At 42.3% G+C, this 20,935-nt stretch overlaps 2 protein-coding genes across 2 annotated transcripts; both read right to left on the bottom strand.

Annotated features, from left to right (window-relative positions):
* Positions 1-5,644: 5,644 nt before the first annotated feature.
* LOC118410537 (polycystic kidney disease 2-like 2 protein) lies at positions 5,645-7,171 on the bottom strand. The gene is made up of 3 exons (XM_035812296.1): positions 6,801-7,171; positions 6,190-6,475; positions 5,645-5,887 (listed from the first exon to the last, which is right to left on the bottom strand). Exons 1-3 carry the CDS (start codon positions 7,089-7,091, stop codon positions 5,748-5,750), a joined length of 717 nt encoding a protein of 238 aa, XP_035668189.1. The 5' UTR covers positions 7,092-7,171; the 3' UTR covers positions 5,645-5,747.
* Positions 7,158-17,145, bottom strand: LOC118409188 (polycystic kidney disease protein 1-like 2). The gene is made up of 8 exons (XM_035810056.1): positions 17,125-17,145; positions 11,394-11,551; positions 10,362-11,034; positions 9,959-10,115; positions 8,904-9,142; positions 8,523-8,697; positions 7,561-8,256; positions 7,158-7,216 (listed from the first exon to the last, which is right to left on the bottom strand). Exons 1-8 carry the CDS (start codon positions 17,143-17,145, stop codon positions 7,158-7,160), a joined length of 2,178 nt encoding a protein of 725 aa, XP_035665949.1.
* Between the last annotated feature and the right edge of the window lie 3,790 nt (positions 17,146-20,935).

Here is a 20,935-nt window from a genome sequence, read left to right as displayed (position 1 = left end):
CTGAATCTACGTGTTACGGCGTCATGCGTCAGCAGAAGGAATGCTTTGTACAGTGTGCAGTCCATGTTAGAGTTAATCCAAACATTATTACTATTCACATTCCTTCAAATTTATTGAATATGTACAACTATAAGTTAGGATTGAATAGCAAGACACTTGTCCCAGCAGAAGGGAATTTGTCATTATGTCAAGCCTTGGAAGTCTTGAATAAAGAATGTATGTATTATAAAGGAATTTGTTGCTTACATGGGTCAGTTTGTGTAGGCTATATGATAATAACGTTAATGCCCCGCCTTATCCCCCACCTCATAAACCACCTCGTTCGCTACGCTCACTCGGTGGTTTATTCGGTGGTTATCGCACCTGACCAGGGATTATCTCACCATATTCACCTCGGGCCGGGGCATTAACCCTTTATTATAGATCCCGATTAAGTGACACATTTACTGTTGATAACTTATGTACCTGGATAACCACATGCACATGCTCATTATGCTTAGTGACATAGCTTTACCGTTTGTTATTTTCTCAATTTTTTTATTGAATGTATTAGTTTTAATATTTGATGTCAGGCTTGTCTTTCATTTATTGTTTTTATCTTCTGGGGAGTCGGCCTCGTAGAGGAACTAGATTTCTGTTACCGACTCCCCTCAGATTGTACCCAATCTGTGAAGTGGAATAGATAAATAAATAAATAAATAAATAAATAAATAAAAGAATATACTGTTAGAATCGCCGATATCGTAATGGAAATCTTGATCGCGATCTCTTTTGACAAAGACTCCGATTGGTTTCCCTACCGGTAGAATCTGGGGTTCTGCAAGTTTGCAACAGCTACCTTGACGTAATTAGAGGACTTCTGTAATTGGATTGATCTCAAGAAGCTAAAGACAAAAGATTCATCTTTACCTTCGTCGCCGCTATACGGCCAGGGGTGAGCTTGAAATAGAAGAAATCTTAGTTATCTTAGATTGTTATTGGTATTACTTCAAAATATTGTTATCAATGTCGGATTATGTAGATTGTTATCTATATCATGAGAATAGATTGTTTTCAATGTCGGAAGAATGAGTTGTTGATCATCAATATCAGAATAGATTGTAATCAGTATCAGAACAAATCATCAATATCAAAACAATATATCGTCATCAATACAAAACAATAGATTGTTATCAATATCAGTAGAATAAGAACGGCCATGAATGCATTATGGCAGTAAAAGATAATGACATAAATGATGGATGAAATGCAATTTTAATGGATTCATTGTCCAGAACGGTGTGTTTGACATAACAAAACTCACGCCTCTTGAAGTACAGGTCGGCCCCGGTGACGTTGGCGGGTGCCGGACATGCTTGTTTGAGCGTACATAAGCTGACGGAGTCGCCTGGCACGTGCACAAACGCCCCGCACGATCCCGACACCGTGCAGAGGTGCGCACAGGTCGCCAGGTTCGTGTTCCCGTGGGAACTTATGTTGAACAGCCCGCCGGGACAGGCGTGGTCTTTTCTCCGTATGTATCCTTGAGTAGGGTCTGTAAGGACGCATACAGGGGACTGCTTAGACTATTTGATTTTCGTACATTTACAGCTGTCTAAGAATCGAGATGAAATTGAACCAGTACATGCTAGTACGCATTAGGCATTGTACGCGTAAATGTATATGTAGTAAGACATCACAATCTTATATCACTGGAATAGAATATAAAAGAACCTGGTAAAATCTATTTGGTCGTACATTATTTTCAAAAGAACCACTGTGCAAAAATGGACCATCCCAACATATATTATTCAAGTGCAAAAGACGAGTATTCCAAAATTAATTCAGCCAAGCGAAGAAAAATAATTTTTATTTTGCAAATTCACATCCACTCCTGTCCCTCTGACAGACAGAATGTACACAATACAAAAGTCGACGTAATTTTGTTTTGGTCTGAATAAAACCTTCCGGGTCTACATACAGGAAACCTATAACAATCTTAATAAAAGCTAAAATAGCGGTGTTCAAAGTGCAAGGTTCCCAACTGGAGGCAACAGGTAATACAAGCTAAGTCTCATTCGGCTCATATCATCACAATTTTATACTTTATATCCGTACACAAAATAAAACGCTTTGGGTCATTTCAACTAGATAAGGATCAGAGGACTGATCGAAAGCTTATTGGTAAGTGCTTATTTTGTGTAGAAAGGATAGAAAGTCTAAAATTGCAACATTATGTTGGTTACTGCCACATGTGAACTTACGTTTAACTTCGAATTATAGACTTATTCGCGTATTTTTTCGAAGCCCAATTTGACAAAAAGGTTGGAATAAATGGTGATGATGTTTCTCCACACAAAAGAACACGCTTTGTGTGCCAGACAATAATAGATTCAGCTTAGCCAGAATTTCCAAGAAGAACTGGGCAAACACAAAGGAACATGGGTAACGCCCTCAGGTATTGTGTAACATTAGGACTTGGATGGTTGAATTTTGAATATGGTGTCTAAACACAGAGAAAAATACTTGGTATACTGTGTAAATACTCTCCCGAATTTGATATTGAGAAACATGGTGTAAACAAGAAGGAATACTTTTTACATTGGTTGCATTGGGAAGACTGGAAAAGGAAAATAACGCTAAACTATAACATATCAATATAAAATATAGTTGTGCCGATGGAATATTAAGAGATTTTTAAAAACTCGTATTCGTGGTATATTTGATCTGGCAATCATTGACAACAGGACAAAGGAGAAGACGTCATAGAACAAACACATATTCATCTGTTGCACAGCCTTTAGTTTTCTGTGCGTAAAACATGCATCATGAACGCAAAACTTGTTTGGCCAATTCCACCGTACATCAGGACCTATATTACAACACATACACTGAAGATCCAACAAAGGTAGATTGTGGCTTTATGTGTGTCAGGGTCAGAGATTCTAATCTTGTAGAGTAGGTGATTCTGTTTGTGGAGATCAAAATCGCAGTTTGTGCATTTGGATATTTACTGCAAAGACAGTCAGGACATTTCAACTGAATTGACTTGAAACTCATAACGTAGGAAATGGGAGACCACCCCGACACACCATTATCACCCACATTGCTCTTATTCTAGTTTCTGCCAGAGACTACTTACTGGTAGAGGGAAGCAACGTCCGCCCTTCAGAAGGATGTCCAAAACAGACCAACAGAACCAAGATGCCCACGGATCGGGAAAACCGCATCGTGGAAGATGTTTCTCCGAAGGTGTCGTCTACCCGACTGCAGCAAACCCAGTATCAGTGTGAAAAGATTGATAGATTGGGAAATTGATGAAAAAAACACTCTGCTTGATAGGGACCCACCTCAGCTATTGCGTGAGCCGTGAGATATTGGTAGGCAGAAATGTTGACGATGTGCAAACGTACAATGGACCGATGATGTTCGATGATGCATACAGTTCCACGCCCTAGCTCCAAGAAACAAACTTTACGATGATTTCTGTATAAAAAAACTTCTTCTCGTCGATTTTCTCCTATAAATTTAAACAATAAACCCGGCGAAAATGCAAAATGTTGCAGTTCTGCCCGTGATGTGGAGAAAAGTGTAAGTAATGGATAAAACAGGACGACGATAGAATAAGTAGTGCTCATTCGAATGTGATATATATTTTAATGCTTATGTACCTGTGTAATGTTCCCATGAGGCTAATACGTCTGTGCAAGATGTCCAAATAATTGTCATATCATATTTCAGGTCCGAAAAATGAAATATCTTCTCCTTAGCAACGGTTGCCATAGAAACAGGGATCAAAGAGAAAAGTCTCCTGTCGATTTTGACTTTCAGTAAGTTTGATGTTATTTACAGAATTATTACTCAAGTTATGCTGATTTATTTTTACAGTATGTATATATCTTTTTTTACTTTGTGTAAATTTCCTGTACTACTGTACTTGATATGTTATTAGATGTATGTTGTATTTCTCTCCCATAGGCCAGCCCTTTGTAAATATTGACGGCTAGTTGGGCGACCTTGGCTGTAATATTCCTTTTCCAAGTAGTACATTCCCTTGAGACATCGTGAGAGTGGTGTTTGTACTTAAGGTCTCATTGATGTATTACTCCGAGTGGGTACCTAAAAGAGATCCGAGCTGAAAAATAAACAGCTGCATGGACGCGTGTTTTTAGCGGTGAGAAATTCCCTTTTAGCCAGCGGAACTGATCTCAAAAGTTAGATTGGTGAAAGCTCGTTTGTAACTGAAGAAATTAGCAGGTAAAGTTTTGCAGCCGCGCGCTAAGAGGTACACAGTCCAGGGTTCTGAGTGGTGCGGTTGTACACTAGCAGCGAAAAAGTGCCTTTTGTGGGGATTGACTAATCGTAGTTTGTAATTGCTATAAAAAAAGTTCCTACGTATAGTTGACGTTGGCAATTTTCCCCCACGATATAGGGTAAATGTGCTCGACATAGAATGAAAAATCTGCTTACATTTCACGTAGCTTCATTATGAACTCGCCCATTTAAACCACGAATTATAACATAGAAGTCTATGGGAAGAAGAAACTCATCAATGAGACCTTAACGACATGGTGATAAATGGGTCTTTACTTATTTGTCTGGCTGTACTATCATCCAAGGTTACCCAACTACTAGTAAGTATTGGCTATTTTTAAGGGCTAACCTGGGCAGAAAAATACAATGTTATTACATAGAGCAATAGCTTATTGCTAACACGCTGGGTAAGTTATGATACAACAAAGTTCACACAGTACATTACAAAGTATGTACAAACTATATTAACTAGTGACATGGTAAATACTGACACCGTGGTGTTATACAGAGAACGAGTCCCCAAGGGAGGTCCGTGCTTTGGTTCTGAATGAAGACAGAGAAGCTGCATTACGTGTGTCGGGTGGAAGAGAATCAATTCCACAGTCGGATGGCTCTGCGGACGAATGCTTTCTGAGTTACAACACTTGGGGGGGGGGGGTACATTGACGTAGGGTTTGGTCATCCCAACTTCCCCACATTGTAGTAGTAGGCATCCTTCCATCTTTGCAGATGGTGGTAGCGCTCTGTATCAGGTCACGGTGGTTGACAGCATCTACTGTGGCTCTGTAGGCCGATCCTGGCATGGCAGTCACGGCCACAGTTTGGACATTGACATTGACAGACAAACAAAAAGCCATTTTTCTCTTGAAATCGTAGAACCCAAAAATTTTAGAAAAAGTGGGGCTTTTCCTCTCCCTCTGCTTCCAAAAAAGAAGTCAAACCCAACCTGTTTAGAAATAGCCAACACTAGTATTAGAGTAGAGTATTGTTCATAACTTTCCATTCTTACTTGACTGTATATCTACAAGTTAAACGCTTGTTACTATGACTTAGACATTTGTTACAAAATCTACTCATTCAGTCTAAACGTCTTGGTATAGCGTTAATATATCTTTCATATTTCATATTATTCCTGCTATTATAATAAACCTGTTCAGTCGATACGCAACTAAAGGCCGCTACAATATATACACGTAGATATTACTCTCATTACTTGACATTGTATAGTCTCATCGTGCCAGACAACACCTGCAGTATTGTTAACGTCAGATCTGCCACAAGCAAAGGTCGGCATTACGCGTGCTAAAGCTTGCTACGTCATAACAACGCTCAACCTTGATCACTACCAGACTTTATATTTAGAATGGTTCATAAAATGACCTCAGCCTACTACACCATTCTTGGAGATCGCATGATTTCTAAATTAACATGGCATCATTTGACCAATGACAACGTCATTTTCTAGGTAATTCAAAAGCCTGATAGTAGCTTCGCATCACATTCTCTGCGACTTGTCTCTCCTTCATGGCCCGTGTAAGAAGGTCCAGTCGAGTCAAACGATCATTCAATTTCTCCGATGCCAGCATGTCATCCTCTGTAAAACATCGTCATCGCGTCAGGGGGAGACAAATAAACACCTACGCAGTTACATCACAAGTAGGAATTATACATGGTGAAGACGACTTTATCTGCATCCAAATATGAGCTAATATGGACACACTAGGATGAGCGTCTTAACCATCTTGGTGTTGTATTAGGTTATCAAAGTTTATTGCAAATTCCTACCCTAAGGTCGATTGCCAGTAACAATAAAAAGCCAAACAGAAAATGAACAACAATATAACATTTCAATAGTCTAAATGCTGACTTCTACTTCTGAGTGGAGGCTTGACTTACCCTGACTTGCAGTGTTAGCCAGACCAAGGAAGTTGGCAAGCCTCCTCCACAACTCGTCCAGAATCTCCCTATGTTCCGGAGGCGGCGTGAACCCTCTCATGACCACAAGTGCATCATTGATGATGGCCACCAGGATGTTGGTGATGATGATGAAGACGATGCACAGATAGGCGTACAGGAACAAGGGCCCGATGATTCTACTGGTGCTTAGAATTTCATCAAAATTGAAACTCCCCAGTGAACAGAGGAAGAGACTCTTTCCTGAGGCGACAATCGTGGAGTATTCCTGTAAAAGGCATTTCACTCATCAAGAGTCTTGCGATTGCTCTTCCTACCGTCCATGATCAGACTAATGGTTGACTTCTTTTGACATCGACACTCTTTTATCTTTGTGCTTCATGCACTATCTTATTTATTTGCTTTGTCTACCTAATAAATACAATACAGGGGAAATGATATATATTAGTAAGTTACCGGGCACGCTGTACTGCCCTAATTTTGGTCCTAACTTTAGAACGTTAAAGGATGTAGACATATGCCAAGTGTCACTGATGATAAAAATACCGTTCCCAAGAAAACGGAAACAAAAAACGGTAATAACCTGTCCACACCTGTATTTTCAGTCCGAACACCAAGTGTCCCAGCTGCACGAATGACAGAAACAGGAAGGTGAAGTAGACGGCAAAGCCCGCGACCTCTGGTAACATGTGCCGTAATGACGTCATCAAGACGGACATGAGCGGGTTGAAGCGAAGGAGGCGAAGAAACTTTAAGATGTTGATGAAGGCGACGGTGGCCACTGTCCAAACAAACACCTGGTTCCAGAAGGAAGCAATATCGAAGCTGATGTACTTCGACGACTCTATAAGAAAGGGAGTAAGAAAAGATAAGAATTGCATCATGAAATGTACAATGTTTGTAATCAACTTTTTAAAAGTTGAACATAGTCTTCTCTACACAGCCACTGTCTAAACAAACACCTGGTTCCAGAAGGAAGCAAGATCGGAGCTGATGAACTTCGACGACTCTAAAGAAAGGGGGCAAGAAAAGGTAAGAATTGCATCATGAAATAATCTAATCAACGTTATTGAAAGCTGAACATCGTCTTCTTTACACAACCCTCCTTTATTCTTGAGCAGACGTTTCAACGATGTCGTCTTCATCGGCGCATAATGAACAGTTTTTATCGGTTCTAAGTTTGTGTAAATTTGTCATTAGAGATGGGTTGTGAACAAAAGAATACTAATTTCAATTATTTTGCCAACTATTTGCGAGGATTTCTTAAAGCTGTCTCATGTCATATATTTTGATGTCCAATGTCATTTGATTCATCACTAAAGCAAATTAATTGTACAAACTAAAAGTTATTACCATGATGATGAAGCAGTAGCTTGTTGAGGGTACGCCTTGATGTAATGTAGTCTACGGCAAACACGGCAAAGGCGCTGAAAGAAACCAGGATGTTGACAATCTCGAGAAGGTTCCACGGTTGTCGGCAGTACCTTTTCCCTTGTTCCTTCATCAGTTTTACTTCCCTGTACAGCGTGTACAGGAAACACGCCACGTAAAGGATGTGCAGAACCAGGATTATATACCCAGCTGGGCCCACGAACCGATGTAAGCGGTAGGTCCGGATAGAACGGGACGGCACCGCCCCTCCCATGTTGAGGAACTCCACCGTGTACGACATCGTGCTGAAGAAGTTGATGTTGGCGTTATAAACCGTGAACTCCACGACGACAGTGCGTGTATAGCGGTCAATCCAGTCGGCTTCCTTCAGGTCAGCGATGACAGCGAGGGCGGCATCTTTGTTTCTGCCTACTCCGGCAACATAACCTCCCGAGCCGTACGTGGCAATGTCTGCCATCACGGGCAGCTCGCCACCAGACTCGGGAATCTGGTAGGTCCAGGGGGATTGCTCATGGAAATCTTCGGACAAATTGGAGGAGGAAAGGAGTCTCCATCCGGGTAAAAAGTCTCGCTTTTCCCCGTCTGAGAAGGAGTTCCCGCTGTTGCATTCCTGGTTCAAGAACAGGCTGGTGTAGCGCTGGTGAAAACCACAGGATCCTTGAAGTGGGCGGAAGAAGATAGCAGGTTTTATATTCATGTATTAATATACGTTCTATGCAAAAAAATATGGTTTCAGAAAAAAATCAATGAAAAAAGATAAAAGGGCTTTGTACCTATTCAGCGTAATTTTTTCTTTTTCAATATTTAACTTTGGTTTCTGAAATATCACTTTACAGAGCAGTCATTAGCCCACGCTGACGTGATGAATGTACCTTTACACTGACAGAATACAACACTACGCTGTACTAAAGATGAATGCTTACTGGATTCAACTCGTATCTGCTTGAAGCGTGCGGCTCCGATCCTGTAAGAAACGCCGTCACTGACGAAAAGCTTACGTCTCCAACCGACTTTATCACCGTTGTAATGTTGTTCCTGGAACAGACCCGGAACAAGGACATCGCGCGCCCACGACCAATAGTCATCCGCCGTTTGGATCTGTGAACAAATAGCTACTGTAAGAGTTTTATCTTGGAAAAAGTATCCACGCAGACACATAGTAGAATTATGTGTGTGTGCATGTGTGTGTGGGTGGGGGGGGGGGGGTTTACTTATGCAAGCAAGTGCGTATTACATATATATGTATATATATATATAACTGTTATGTGCCTTATGATAGAAATAAGGGAATCACAGAATCTGACCTGATCAAAGTCCGTTTGGAAGATGCCACCTAAAGTGTTGTAGGCGTGGTGAGAGTAGACGTTTGTACCGCCATTAGCCACCACGAGCAGAATCATCACGATCAGGAAGAAGCCGACAACCTCTTGTATAACATTGTCTGTTTGTTTTCTTGTCTCTTCCTTCTTCTTTCGCTCTTTCTGTGATTGTGCATCCGACTTGTGATGCTTCGAGAGAGCCATATGTAGCTGCTGTTTAGCCACTAGTGAAAATGAAGATGTACACAGATTTTAGCCAGAGTCACCCCCATATTCGGAGTTGATATTGAATAACTCGACACAGATATGAACAAAACAAAATTGCAGGTAGTTCTGATGCCATGCTTTCAGCATCTATCTCATTGCTAGATTAAATGATGATGATCTTTATTTGCATGACCTTGCCCATATGGGCTAAATGCAGTAGTTACATAAAACTTTGCTGTAAAGAATCTTTACAGTGGCAGTGGGAGAGACAGAACAACTAAGGCTATGCTACACTATAAGCACATCTATCGTTTACAAAATAGTCAAATATGTAATGCTATACTATTCTACAATTTACATGTCTCTTTTCTCTTCTTGAAACAAGTGTATATGAATTCACAGAGTTTTTGCAGTACAATGTTGTCAGATGATTTCATTATGTATACAAAAAGCTCATCTTTTACTAACTGTTTAGCTCGTGTATCAAAATTCAGGGCATTAATAAAAGATTAAAACAAATGCCAGAACACAAATCGATGATGGCCGAAGTGCACATACTTCCATGGCGTTTACACAACGTTGACAGGTTTACAAGTACATTGACAGACTAATCGGGTAAAAACATGAGTCTAATAGAGTAAAAAGTAATTCTACTAGATTCTGTTTTGAATATAATCTATCTGTATCTATCTGTATCTATATAGCCTGTATAACCGCCGTTCGGCGTAATACACCAGCTTTGAAGAAGATAATGATATTCAACGTCAATTAACAGCCTCTGAGCTGCTAGGACTTGGCACCCACAGATTCTGATACTACAAAGTGTTACAAACCTCTCATGGTCGCACGGTGAGATATCCAGGCAAACAGGCCGCCTTCTGACGGACTGGAATCATCCACGTCAATGTTTTGTCTGACGTGGTCATCCTGCGTCGATACCACCGCGGCTTTCTTACAGATAAACGACACCAGGGCAGAGAAAGCCAGTATCTGCAGGAGGAGCAAAGACAATGGTGGCGTAAATGTGGTGAAGCCTGCCGTGAACACAATTCACTGACTAAATAGTAACAAATGAAGTGTGTGGTGCCAAAAGAATGTTCTAGACAGTTGGACAGATAAAAATGCATGACTTCCTCCTCTTAGTTTCGTTTCTTTGAGATCCCCTTCAAAATCCCATTACAAAAGTTTCCTCTAGGGCACCACATGAACGATGACACATGAACGGGCAGCTCTTACCTTGACTGGCTCAACTACAAAGACATCTTGCACGAAGGACATCAAGAATGTCTTCAGCCACGCGTTTGCCTTCTCAGGTCCCCACTCCAGGCTGTAGAGAATGGTGAAGAACGCCGATACGCAGCAGACAAGGACCAGGACTGACCAGGCCACGTACACAAACCCATGGGGAAGAAATTGGGAAGATGACCGTGTTTTTGAAAGCAAAGATTTTGCGTCTCCTTTCTCTGCAACATACACTGAATTCTTGCCTGTTTGTTTCTTTTCTTTGCACCGGTTGAAGAGCTGGATGAGGAGCACGTTTACTGGGAGGACACACAGTGACGTCATCGTGCTGACGTATAACTCATGAAGGGTAAAGGAAACTATCCCAAGATTCACCACTGTCGTCTGATCCACATTGTCTTCCGTTTTGTACCACATGGCGTTGGCAATCATGGTGGTGTAAATGATACACAGTCCACATGAGAGACGTTGGACCTTACTGAAATGGCTTCCACTGGGGCAGAATAAGGTGGAGAGCCAGATGTGCTCATTTCTAAAATCGCGGGCTGCCTTTGTAGTGAAAAGATGGAAGGACGACAGATCGTGCTCTGTTGAAGCAGGAAGAATCCGGTTGGTTCTACCGTCCCCGCGGTCCAATGACAGCCAATGGTTACAGAGAAAGCTGTTTCTGTATATTAAAAACAAAACAAAAAGCTTTGAATTCAATGTACGCCAAGGCTGTAGTAAACGACCACCCAGGGACCGACAAAATCTGGTCCATACGGACAGGTGGTCACCTAGGGCGGGATTCTTAATAATGCTTGTGTCATCAATGGAAAATATTAACTAAGGGACCACCGAACATGATCACATTGAGTGTTGAGGTGATCACTTGTACAGTTTTGACCTGTACTTGAAGATTACATGGACTGAACAGGTAAAAATGTTATTTTCATTATTTCTAATTTGTACGTGCAAATAATGCATTCCGTAAACGTTATTGAAAACTGCTCTCGAAAACATAAATCATATCTCAATTGTACTCACGTGTCTCCTGACTGCAGATCCCGCACGATGACTTTATCTAGCTTCCAGGCCCTGTCGTCGCCGCCCTGGTTGTCGTGCCAGATCTGAAGTCGATGAAGATCACCCAGACTTTCTTCTACAGCCATCAAGAAGATATCCACGCCACCAGCCTGGAAGGTCTAAGGTAGATAATGGTAAACGCTTAAGCGTATAAATAGTTGATGGCTTTGAATTTACTGTAATATAATTTAGTTAAGGGCCAGCTTAAATATGCTCAACTATCGAATGATACGCAGAATGTCAGGGTACACACAAAGCTTAGAGATGTCGTCACTACTGTGTAATTCTTCAACATATTCCTTCGTCATCTTGACATATTCTGACCTTAGTACCTCATTCGCTCCGTGGTCAATAACAAGGAAAAAACTGATAAAAAAGACCGTTCCATGTGATGTAAATCAAGAAAAATGTCTTAGCAACCACGTCTAGCTAGGGTCAAACAATATAATCAACAAACAACATAGCAATGTGTACGTTATGTTGAAGCCTTACCTCCGGGCCTTGCTTGAACACCCTAACTCCAGTACTCCCTTTGTCTCCAAACAATGAGAAGGCCACGTATGGTTTAATATTCCAGTCAAAAGCCAAATACAATGTATTTGGGCCTAATACAATGTATTCCAGGGCCTAATACAATGTATTCCTCAAATACAATGTATTACATCCACTGTATTACTCAAATACAATGTATTACACGTTCAACTACAATGTATTTCACAAATACAATGTATTACATACAGCGGCAAAATACATTGTAGTGAGGCCAATACATTGTAGTGAGGCCAATACATTGTAGTGAGCCCAATACAATGTAGTGAGTCCAATACACTGTACTGAGTCCAATACATTGTATTGAGTCAAATACATTGTACTGGGTCAATTACATTGTAGTGAGTCAAATACATCGTAGTTAGTCAAATACATTGTAGTATGTCCAATACACTGTACTGAGTCCTACACAGTGTACTGAGTCCAATACACTGTACAGAGTCGTATACAATGTACTTCAAAGTAAACTACATTACATGCAGTACCACTTCCCTCCGCCAGGGATGTAGCACTCCGCTTACTCAATATTACAAGGGTATCATAGGGGATCTTGGTATCAGTAGACGAACTTGGCGAAATTCGAAGAATGCCACGTTCGACGCCTGCACGCAGATACGTTTCGAGTTTTTTTTCTAATTTCATGTTGTATTGCTGAACATCCATAAAATACAGGGACCAACAAATGCTTATTTCGCCCCATTGACATGGATTTTTGTGTTAGAAAATGTACAAAATGTCTGCTAAGGTACATTGCCGTGGACCTGAATTCGTGTGAAGATTTTGCGAAAATAAATCTATTAAAAAACGGAGCAGAATAGTACCATGGCGCATGTGGCATGTCTCAAAAGTGTATTATCGTGAAATTTGTATCATGACATGAAACAGGAAAAATAAGATCGCATTATACTGCAGAATTGCTATACGTTGCATATTCTACACGTCAAGGAATTATGCATTGTTATGAAAAGGGAAGTCACTTCGGATCCTCATTTTATATGACCTATCATGTGCCTGTGCGTAAATATGCTACGTAAATTACGTCATGGGACGTCATGGGCCAGAATCGGAGGAGGACCCCCTAAATTTCTGAAAATATGATCGGACGGCATTTCGCCCAATGATGTCACCTGATTGATGAAAAACTGACTTTAAAACTAAAGAAAATCCATTTGTGAAGTGACCGAGGCCGCTCGAGGACACGTCACTCATCTTCCTGGATTTGTCGGCAGACAATTGTTACAAACCACAGTGTACACAATGAACATATAATCGTCACGTATTCAGAAATCATTACAGTGACCAAATCCCAGTGGCAGACAACATATCCCGCAAACGCAAAATGTACAGGGTTCCCAGGTTGTTAAGTGAGCCTGTTTATGACCAGAAGTTTGACGCTAAACTTTAGAACAATCGCTGTGAACAGAAGTTATGACATACAGAACATTCGCTGTGAAAGTCAGTAAATAAGTAGATGTGACATTTCCGTTGAACAACAAAGGTCTCCCTATGATAACAACGTGCTCGCTATGAAAACGTTGTAACTTGACAGAAAAACATCGCCGTAGAAAATAGTGTTATCTTCCTCGCACCTTCATGCACAGAAATCCGTGTGTCTTTTACCCCTGTCATATTATATACGATCTTCGGGCGTACTTCGTGATCGCAGGAAGGGCCTTGCGTATTTGACGCCAAAATATCCCTGTTGACGTCACATTTAAGCGAGGCTCGTGCGATCGTCTGTGAATAAATCTTTTGTTGTCGTAATCGTTTTAACCAGTGAATGGAATGCGCGGGCATAATAGAAATGACACAAGAAAGGAAAGTGCGTCACAAAGCCAACCTACATACTACCACAGGGGCCACAATACCCTCACATTCCCAGAAATTCAATATTTGTAAACAAACGGAAGTCGGGCGAACGTCGCCCGACTGACGGGCGTTCGCCATTCGATTTGCGCTCGATGATTAATAACTAGATCTGTGCTGGATTGACTCACGACTATTAATCGAATGTCGACCGATACCCTTGCGAGGTCGCACGATTTGCACGCACGATCTGCGACTCGGTAACGAGCTATGCGATCTCAGAGCTCTCCTGCGATTTGTCGCTTATATTAAGAACATGTTTCGCTGCATCGCGACCATCGTACGACCCCTGAAAATCGCCGGCGATCCCGAAAAATCGCAGGATGATCGTGAGAACATCAGACGTCTTACTCGCGAAAATGTCGTTTAACTTAAAGCTCGCAGAATCGTCGTCCGAATGATTTTCACGTAATGTAACGGGGGTATAAGCCCTGGTCACAAAGCGCATGCTACGTCCTTGCGATTCCGCATATCGCACGATGAGCGCAGTGAATCGAAACAAAATCGTAATCAAAATCAGCCATCGCAGCTGAGCATCGGATGATGTTAAAAGATTTCCAGCGTCGTACGATTTTCCACTCGTGCCTCTTCCTGAATAGTCACCTGAACTCTTTGTGCTTCTTAATACCCCTGCCACATGATGTACGAGCTTTGGACATACTTCACTTCATCGCTTGAAGGTCGGTCAATTTGAACATCTTCACATGGCCGTGCGTATTTTTCACCCCATAACTGTCCCTGTCACATATAAGAGAGGCTCGTGCGATCGCCTGTGAATAATTATTTGAACCTCCCATTACCTCTTGCACGCGGACAAGGTAACACAAAACGTTCCTCGCAAAAAGACAAAAGATCACTAGATGTTGATTCTTTTGTCGTAGGAATATTTTAAAGCCATAAATGGGGTGCGCGGGCATAATAGAAACGATGAAAGAAAAGAAATGTGTCAAAAGCAAGCCTACATACTACCACAGGGGCCACAATGTCAGAATTACCCTCACGTTTCATAAAAGCCAATACTTGCAAACAAGCGGAAGTCGGGCGAACGTCACCCGACTGATGAGCGTTCGCCATCCGATTTGCGGTCGATGATCAATAAGTAGGTCTGTGCTCGCCTATCACCTGGGAAATGATTGAGCATAGTTGCACTTGGACAGATGCCCTGAATACCACACCTCTGAAGCCCCTACGCATGTGTGTATAGAGTGAAAGATGACGCCGAGAAAGAAGGACAAAAAAGTTACCAAGACAAAAGTGTCAGGAGAGCGTGGCTCCGGAGACTAAGAAGCCCGAGAATATGATGATGGTGAGAAGAAAGATGAGGAAAAACATGACGGACAAGCGTACAAAGTGGAAAACGCCATAGCAGATTTCTTTGAGGCGAACCCTCTGTACTACGGGTCAACCTGACTACAAGGGCAAGGAAAAGAAGAAGGTCCTCATGGAAAGAATAATTCAGAAAGCATGGGTCATGTTTCAGTCAGGTACAAAATTAATGACAGGACCAATTGACAGGACCTCGACCCAAGCTCGTAGAACATTCCCCGACACAAGCAGGATGCTCGTAGGAAACACGCCCGACTTCACTGACTTTGCACAAGAGCAAAATGTGGAGGAAGGTTGCCAGTTTTGTGCGATACTCCTAGATCCTGCGGACCGTCTCAGTTTTAGCGAGAATCGCCTGATTTTTGGAGGTGAAATCGGTCTTCAATCGTTACGCACTTAAGACCTTATCGTACGATGTCCTACGATCTTTGTGACCACGGTTTTATACATTTAAACCATTGCTTCCGATTCTTTCCCGACTTACGACGTACTGCGCTTATATACCGCGCATAAAACCTCCATCGCAGCAAATCGTACGCGCTTTGTGACCGAGGCTTAAGTTGTGGAGATGTTTTTAACCATAACCACAAGAATTGTGTGATAAACACAGCCCTCATACTAATAAGACAGGAGCCACAATGACAGAATTACTTGCTAGATAAAACAAAGTCTGCATTTGCAAACAACCGGGAGTCAGGCGAAAGTCTTCCGACCAACGGGAGTATGTCATCCGATTTGCGACCAACGATCAATAAGTCGGTCTCTACTCGCCCGACACCTCAAACTTTCAAAGCTCTGCGACCTCAAACATCACCGGCGACTAGTAGCTGATGTTAGAACAAGTTTTGGTGCACAGCGAGCATCGGACGACTCCTAAAAATCGCGCGGATCGAGAAAACACTGGACGAATTACTGCCGAAAATGTCATTTAGAGCTCGCAAACTCGTCGTCCGACCGATTTTTGCACCTTTGTGACCACACCCTTATTTTTGTCTGAAGGAATGTTTTCTTGATAGCATATCATAACAAAAAAGCGAAATATGATTTTCGAAAAAGTCTGACTCGTAGAGCCGGCAAGAAGGCAAGATTTGAACCTTTGTTTGTAAGAATCATGTTGTTATGGTTTCTTTTGATTTGTTTTTACCGTGAAAGACATTATAGGAAGGTATTCAAGAGCTAGGTCCACATTTGGTTGGTTAAAGAAGCACAAAAGCGGTCAGGCGGCTATTCAGGAGGGACACGAGTGAAAAATCGTACAACGCTGGAAAAATTTTGAACACCATGCTCTGCGATGGCTGATTTTGCTTGCGATTTAGCTGCGATTCGCGGCGATCATCGTGCGATATGCGGAATATGCCATCGCAAGGACGTCGTACGATTCTTGTGACCGGGGCTTTACTTGGCACCCAAACAGAACAAAAAAACAAAAGGAAAGCGTACATTCGCGCGAAATCTGACGAGCTGTTAAGAATGACTCGAGTCGTCCATACGTTGTTAAGCCTGGGGCACAACCCGCCGTACGTGCAATTTGTCCGTACGTTTTTTGTGGAGGCCACGTCCGCCACGTATTCCTGAAAACGTGGGGAACGACTGGCAAGAGCAGGGAGGGAGTAAGTCAACGCACGTCACTCGCACGGTTGCGCAAGGTGTATGTACGTGATCTGCACGCCACGCCTGGCTGAGAGCGGTTGCATTCATCGTTCGTTGAGCAAGTGGTAGGTGAGTTGCACGTGCTTACAACGTACGGTCTCTGTGCGATTGCCACGTTAACGTATGTAGTCCCTACTTACGCGTGCTGCTTACGTACGGTTTCCTTACTCACTCGCATGGTGTAAGTGCGTTCAAGTACGATGAACATAAGTTTTTGGGGGATGTATATATATAGGACGACCTTTCAAGCTTGGTCTTTCTTTTGGGCGGCTCTGGTCGAAGCTGCTACAGATGCAACTACCTTCTGCGTCTTCTTACGCATCTTGGAGACGGGTTGGCAGTCCTTCGTCGACTCGGCTTTATATACTGCAGAAACCATGTGCTTGCCAAGTACGTTGTACGTGCGGAGCACCTGCTCCCTCGTTACAGTGCAGGTGTGTTGTGCGTCGGCCTTCACAGGTGAACAAGTGAAGCGCGGAGTAAGCACCCAACACGCAATCACCACGTGCGCATCACACACGTGCTAGGTGCGCCGTCCGTACAGCAATTGACTGTGAGAAAACTTTAATACACTCACGGAGCCAGTGCGTTGTGCGCTCATTGGCTGTACAGGGCAGGCGCGTCGCCCGTACTGGCACGTACGGCGGGCGAATCCGCAGCCCGAACGCAGAGAAAGTTCTGCATGCACTTAAATTTCTACGGAGTGTCTGCGTGCTCCCAAATCCGTCGAATTCCCTACGAGCTCGTACGGAGACGGTACTTACCACTTACGGACACCAAAAGATTGCCCACGTTTTGGCACGTAGACAGCACGTATTTGCAAGTGCGGCGGGTTGTGCCCCTAGCTTTAGTGACTTTTATTCTCTCTTAGATCTGCCCTGTCCGAGCCAACAGTACCTCTCCGTCGGAGACTCAAGCTTAAGCCCCGGTCACAAAGCGCGTACGATTCCTTGCGATGGAGTATTCCGCATATCGTACGATGAGCGCAGTAAATCGCAGCAAAATCGTAAGCAAAATCAGCCATCGCAACGTATCGGATGATGTTCAAAATTTTTCCAGCGTCGTACGATTTTTCACTTGTGTCTCTTCTGAATAGCCGCATGACCGCTTTTGCGTTTCTTTATCCAACCAAACGTGGACGTAGCTGTTGAATACTTTTCTATGATATTTTTCACTGTAAAAATATATCAAAAGAGACCGTGACAACATGAGTATTACATGTACAAGCAAAGGTTCAAATGAAGCATAACTGGTATGGTTATCTCGGTCTGCTTGCCGGCTCTATGAGTCAGGCTTTTTCGAAGATCGTATTATGATATGCTGTCAACAAAAATCATATCATAAGCATTATATCACATATATTTAGAGCCTGCCTTTCTGTTCGACTTGTCCCTATGGTTATTATGATTATGGTAAACTGACCCGGGGCCGACAAGAGCTGAGATTTCATCTAATTATGAACTCACGTGCATGTAGCGATCAAGCAATCGTCTGCATCACCTGTGCGTGATACTAAATCTGCCACGTGCAAAATATTGCCTTGAAGGCAGGCTCCTCTGAGGGAGCGCTGTTTTCTGGTTGCTACTGTGGCAATTGCGACTGATGTAGTTTCCCTTTTCGTCAACATCGACAATATCAGGGAAAACTAAAACCATCACGACATGCCGTTAAGGGCAGGGTTAAGTGGTAGAGGCCTTGTTCTGTTTTAAATTTGGTATCTTTTGTTGCATTTTGTCACTGCAAAAATATGATGAAATTTCCCCCTGTAAGCAACTGCTCATTGATTTTGGGGGATGTTTGCTGGGTGTTCACTCTGACTACAACAGCTTTCTGAACTTTTTAATGTTGCCAGCAGCTTGCCATCTATGAATGGGACTGACAAGGACATTTCGAATAGTAAATTCTGCTGTAAAATTTGGCTTACGGTAGGTACTTCAAGAGATTTAGGTTTTAGTTGGACGGATTGAATAAAATATCATACCACCCTAATGCTGCTGGATGGGGCTACCACTATTCATATTGTCTATGGAACTACTGCGAAAATATAATTTGTCAAATTATGCAAATAACCTTCGAGTGTCAAGTGATATAACACTCCAGAAATAAATCTTTAATGAATATCATTGGTACAATAAGGAGATTTAGCAGCTGCATCAGGTCAGTACATTGAAATAGGAAGATATCAGTACTGAATATATCATATGTGACAGAATAACTACATGGGCCATCTGAGACAAAAAAAGGTAGGAAAAGTCGTCTCAATGATTTAAGGTACTGTGGTTGGTTACATGCTTAAGAAATCCAAAATAGATAATGTTCATCCATGCCCAAACTTACACATTCCGATAATGGAATTTCAGACTTTTGCATGGTGCACAACCAACACGGTAAAAATCTCACTTTCGAAACCAGGGACGAAAAAGAAAAAAAATACACAATAGGTCTACAGACACCCAATACATTTCATGCAGGCCTGAGGGCTACGAACTCTTGTTTGATACTCGTTTTCGCATCGGCTCCTGCAGCTTAAACCATAGTCGTAACGTATAATACAATACGGTTTTAATACGAGTCCTTCTTGCAGCTGCGCGGGTGCCGATGCGAAAGCATTCATGATCATTATTTGCTTCACTGCCCAAACTGCCCATTCAACGCACATGCCTCCTCAACAGACTTGGAAGTTTGAACATTTCATGTGTTAGATGTTAAAACCTTATCTGACAGCGCTATTGTGTACGTTTTACTCAAATGTTCACTGTTAATGTCGTAAAAAATTAACACTCAAATTCTTGCCATAACTGAGGAATACTTACTTGAAACTAGACTTTTAAAACGGACTATCTAGGATGTCATTTCTATATTGTATTTTTCTACCATTTTTTTTCTCAAAACCAATGTCACTTTTTTGTTCTTTTGCTATATTTTAACTGTCCACCTCCGTTCCTGTACATTTGACGTTCCCGTCTATGTGTTTTCTGTTATATGTACCATGTTTTGTCCAGTGGTGCCGTTTTAGTATATCTTCATGTTGCAATAAAAAAGTACACAGTTATACGCCAAAGTGGAGAAAATTATATCCAGTTGCTTGCGCTATTGCTATTTGATGTGTCCTATTCACTACCCTTACATTCATCACTGCACATAGCTAGCCTCCACCAGGCCTTCCTACGGGGATAAAGGGAACGTAGAATTCGGCAAAAATCGTGAAATTGGCCGGGGAGTTACTTCCCCTCTGGAGCTGCGCGGTCGACCAGCTCCTCTGGTAGCAAAACTCCCCTGGTGAATTATTCTCCCAATAGTAAAAGCTAGTAGTCAGTCTGGTAGGGACTAGTATATAACAATGTAAGGTGTATGTATGCCGACGATGCTATCGTTTACTTTTCATACAGTAGCACACAAACTAAACAGGAGAAATCCCGGTCCGTTTACTGTAGTGTGTTCTGTTCAGTTACACGAGGAATCGTCGAAGAATATAGGTCACCAGCTGGGGAACTTGCAAGATCCCAGAAAAGGACGAAACCTCTAAAGATCTATATCTATAAGATGAAGAATAGATCATTGGCCCGGGGAATCAGTCTGCGCTAAGGTTTAGCATCCGTGGCCGGCCAACCTCCCTGGTAGCAAAACTCCCCTGGCAAATTATTCTCCCTATGATAATAATCTTAATTGCAAGTTCATTTCCGAGGGCAAATTGCAAACAGATAGAGTAAAACAGTGTAGTCAGTCTTGCAGCGTTTAGTCTCTACCAAACTGACTACAATAACATGGAAGGAGAGGGAGAATGATTTGCCAGGGGAGTTTTGCTACCAGAGGAGTGGGTCGGATGCGCAGATGGGGAACAGGTATCCCCCTGGCAAATCTCCCGACTTTTGTTGTTGGCCGATCGCGAATTCTACCATCCCCCACCCCCATAGGAAGGCTAATCTCCAAGCAGACCTTGCGGTGGCATAAGATAGTATCATAATCTGGGGAAGCAGTTTAGCCGGCAGAGGAGTTTCATTGCCGACGCCTTTTCCGCCATACCCTCCATTGTCTATGTATGTGGAGAACCTCAATAAATAAATAAAAAATTGGAGACCGCGGGGCCAATGAAACTCCCCAGCTTATAAATG

Source organism: Branchiostoma floridae, chromosome 2, assembly GCF_000003815.2.
Source record: "Branchiostoma floridae strain S238N-H82 chromosome 2, Bfl_VNyyK, whole genome shotgun sequence".
Lineage (NCBI taxonomy): Eukaryota > Metazoa > Chordata > Leptocardii > Amphioxiformes > Branchiostomatidae > Branchiostoma > Branchiostoma floridae.
The sequence above is the reverse complement of the archived record's forward strand: the minus strand, read 5'-3'. Positions and strand labels throughout refer to the sequence as shown.

Coding starts and splice junctions, on each gene's coding strand:
- LOC118409188 (XM_035810056.1), bottom strand. CDS start 17,145: ATGCGTAAGAAGACGCAGAAG. Junction 10,116..10,361: donor TTGTAGTTGAGCCAGTCAAG/GTAAGAGCTGCC, acceptor CTCCTCCTGCAG/ATACTGGCTTTCTCTGCCCT. Junction 8,698..8,903: donor TCCAAACGGACTTTGATCAG/GTCAGATTCTGT, acceptor ATTTGTTCACAG/ATCCAAACGGCGGATGACTA.
- LOC118410537 (XM_035812296.1), bottom strand. CDS start 7,091: ATGATGCAATTCTTATCTTTTCTTACTCCCTTTCTTATAGAGTCGTCG. Junction 6,476..6,800: donor TGTTCGGACTGAAAATACAG/GTGTGGACAGGT, acceptor TGCCTTTTACAG/GAATACTCCACGATTGTCGC. Junction 5,888..6,189: donor GGCTAACACTGCAAGTCAGG/GTAAGTCAAGCC, acceptor GATGTTTTACAG/AGGATGACATGCTGGCATCG.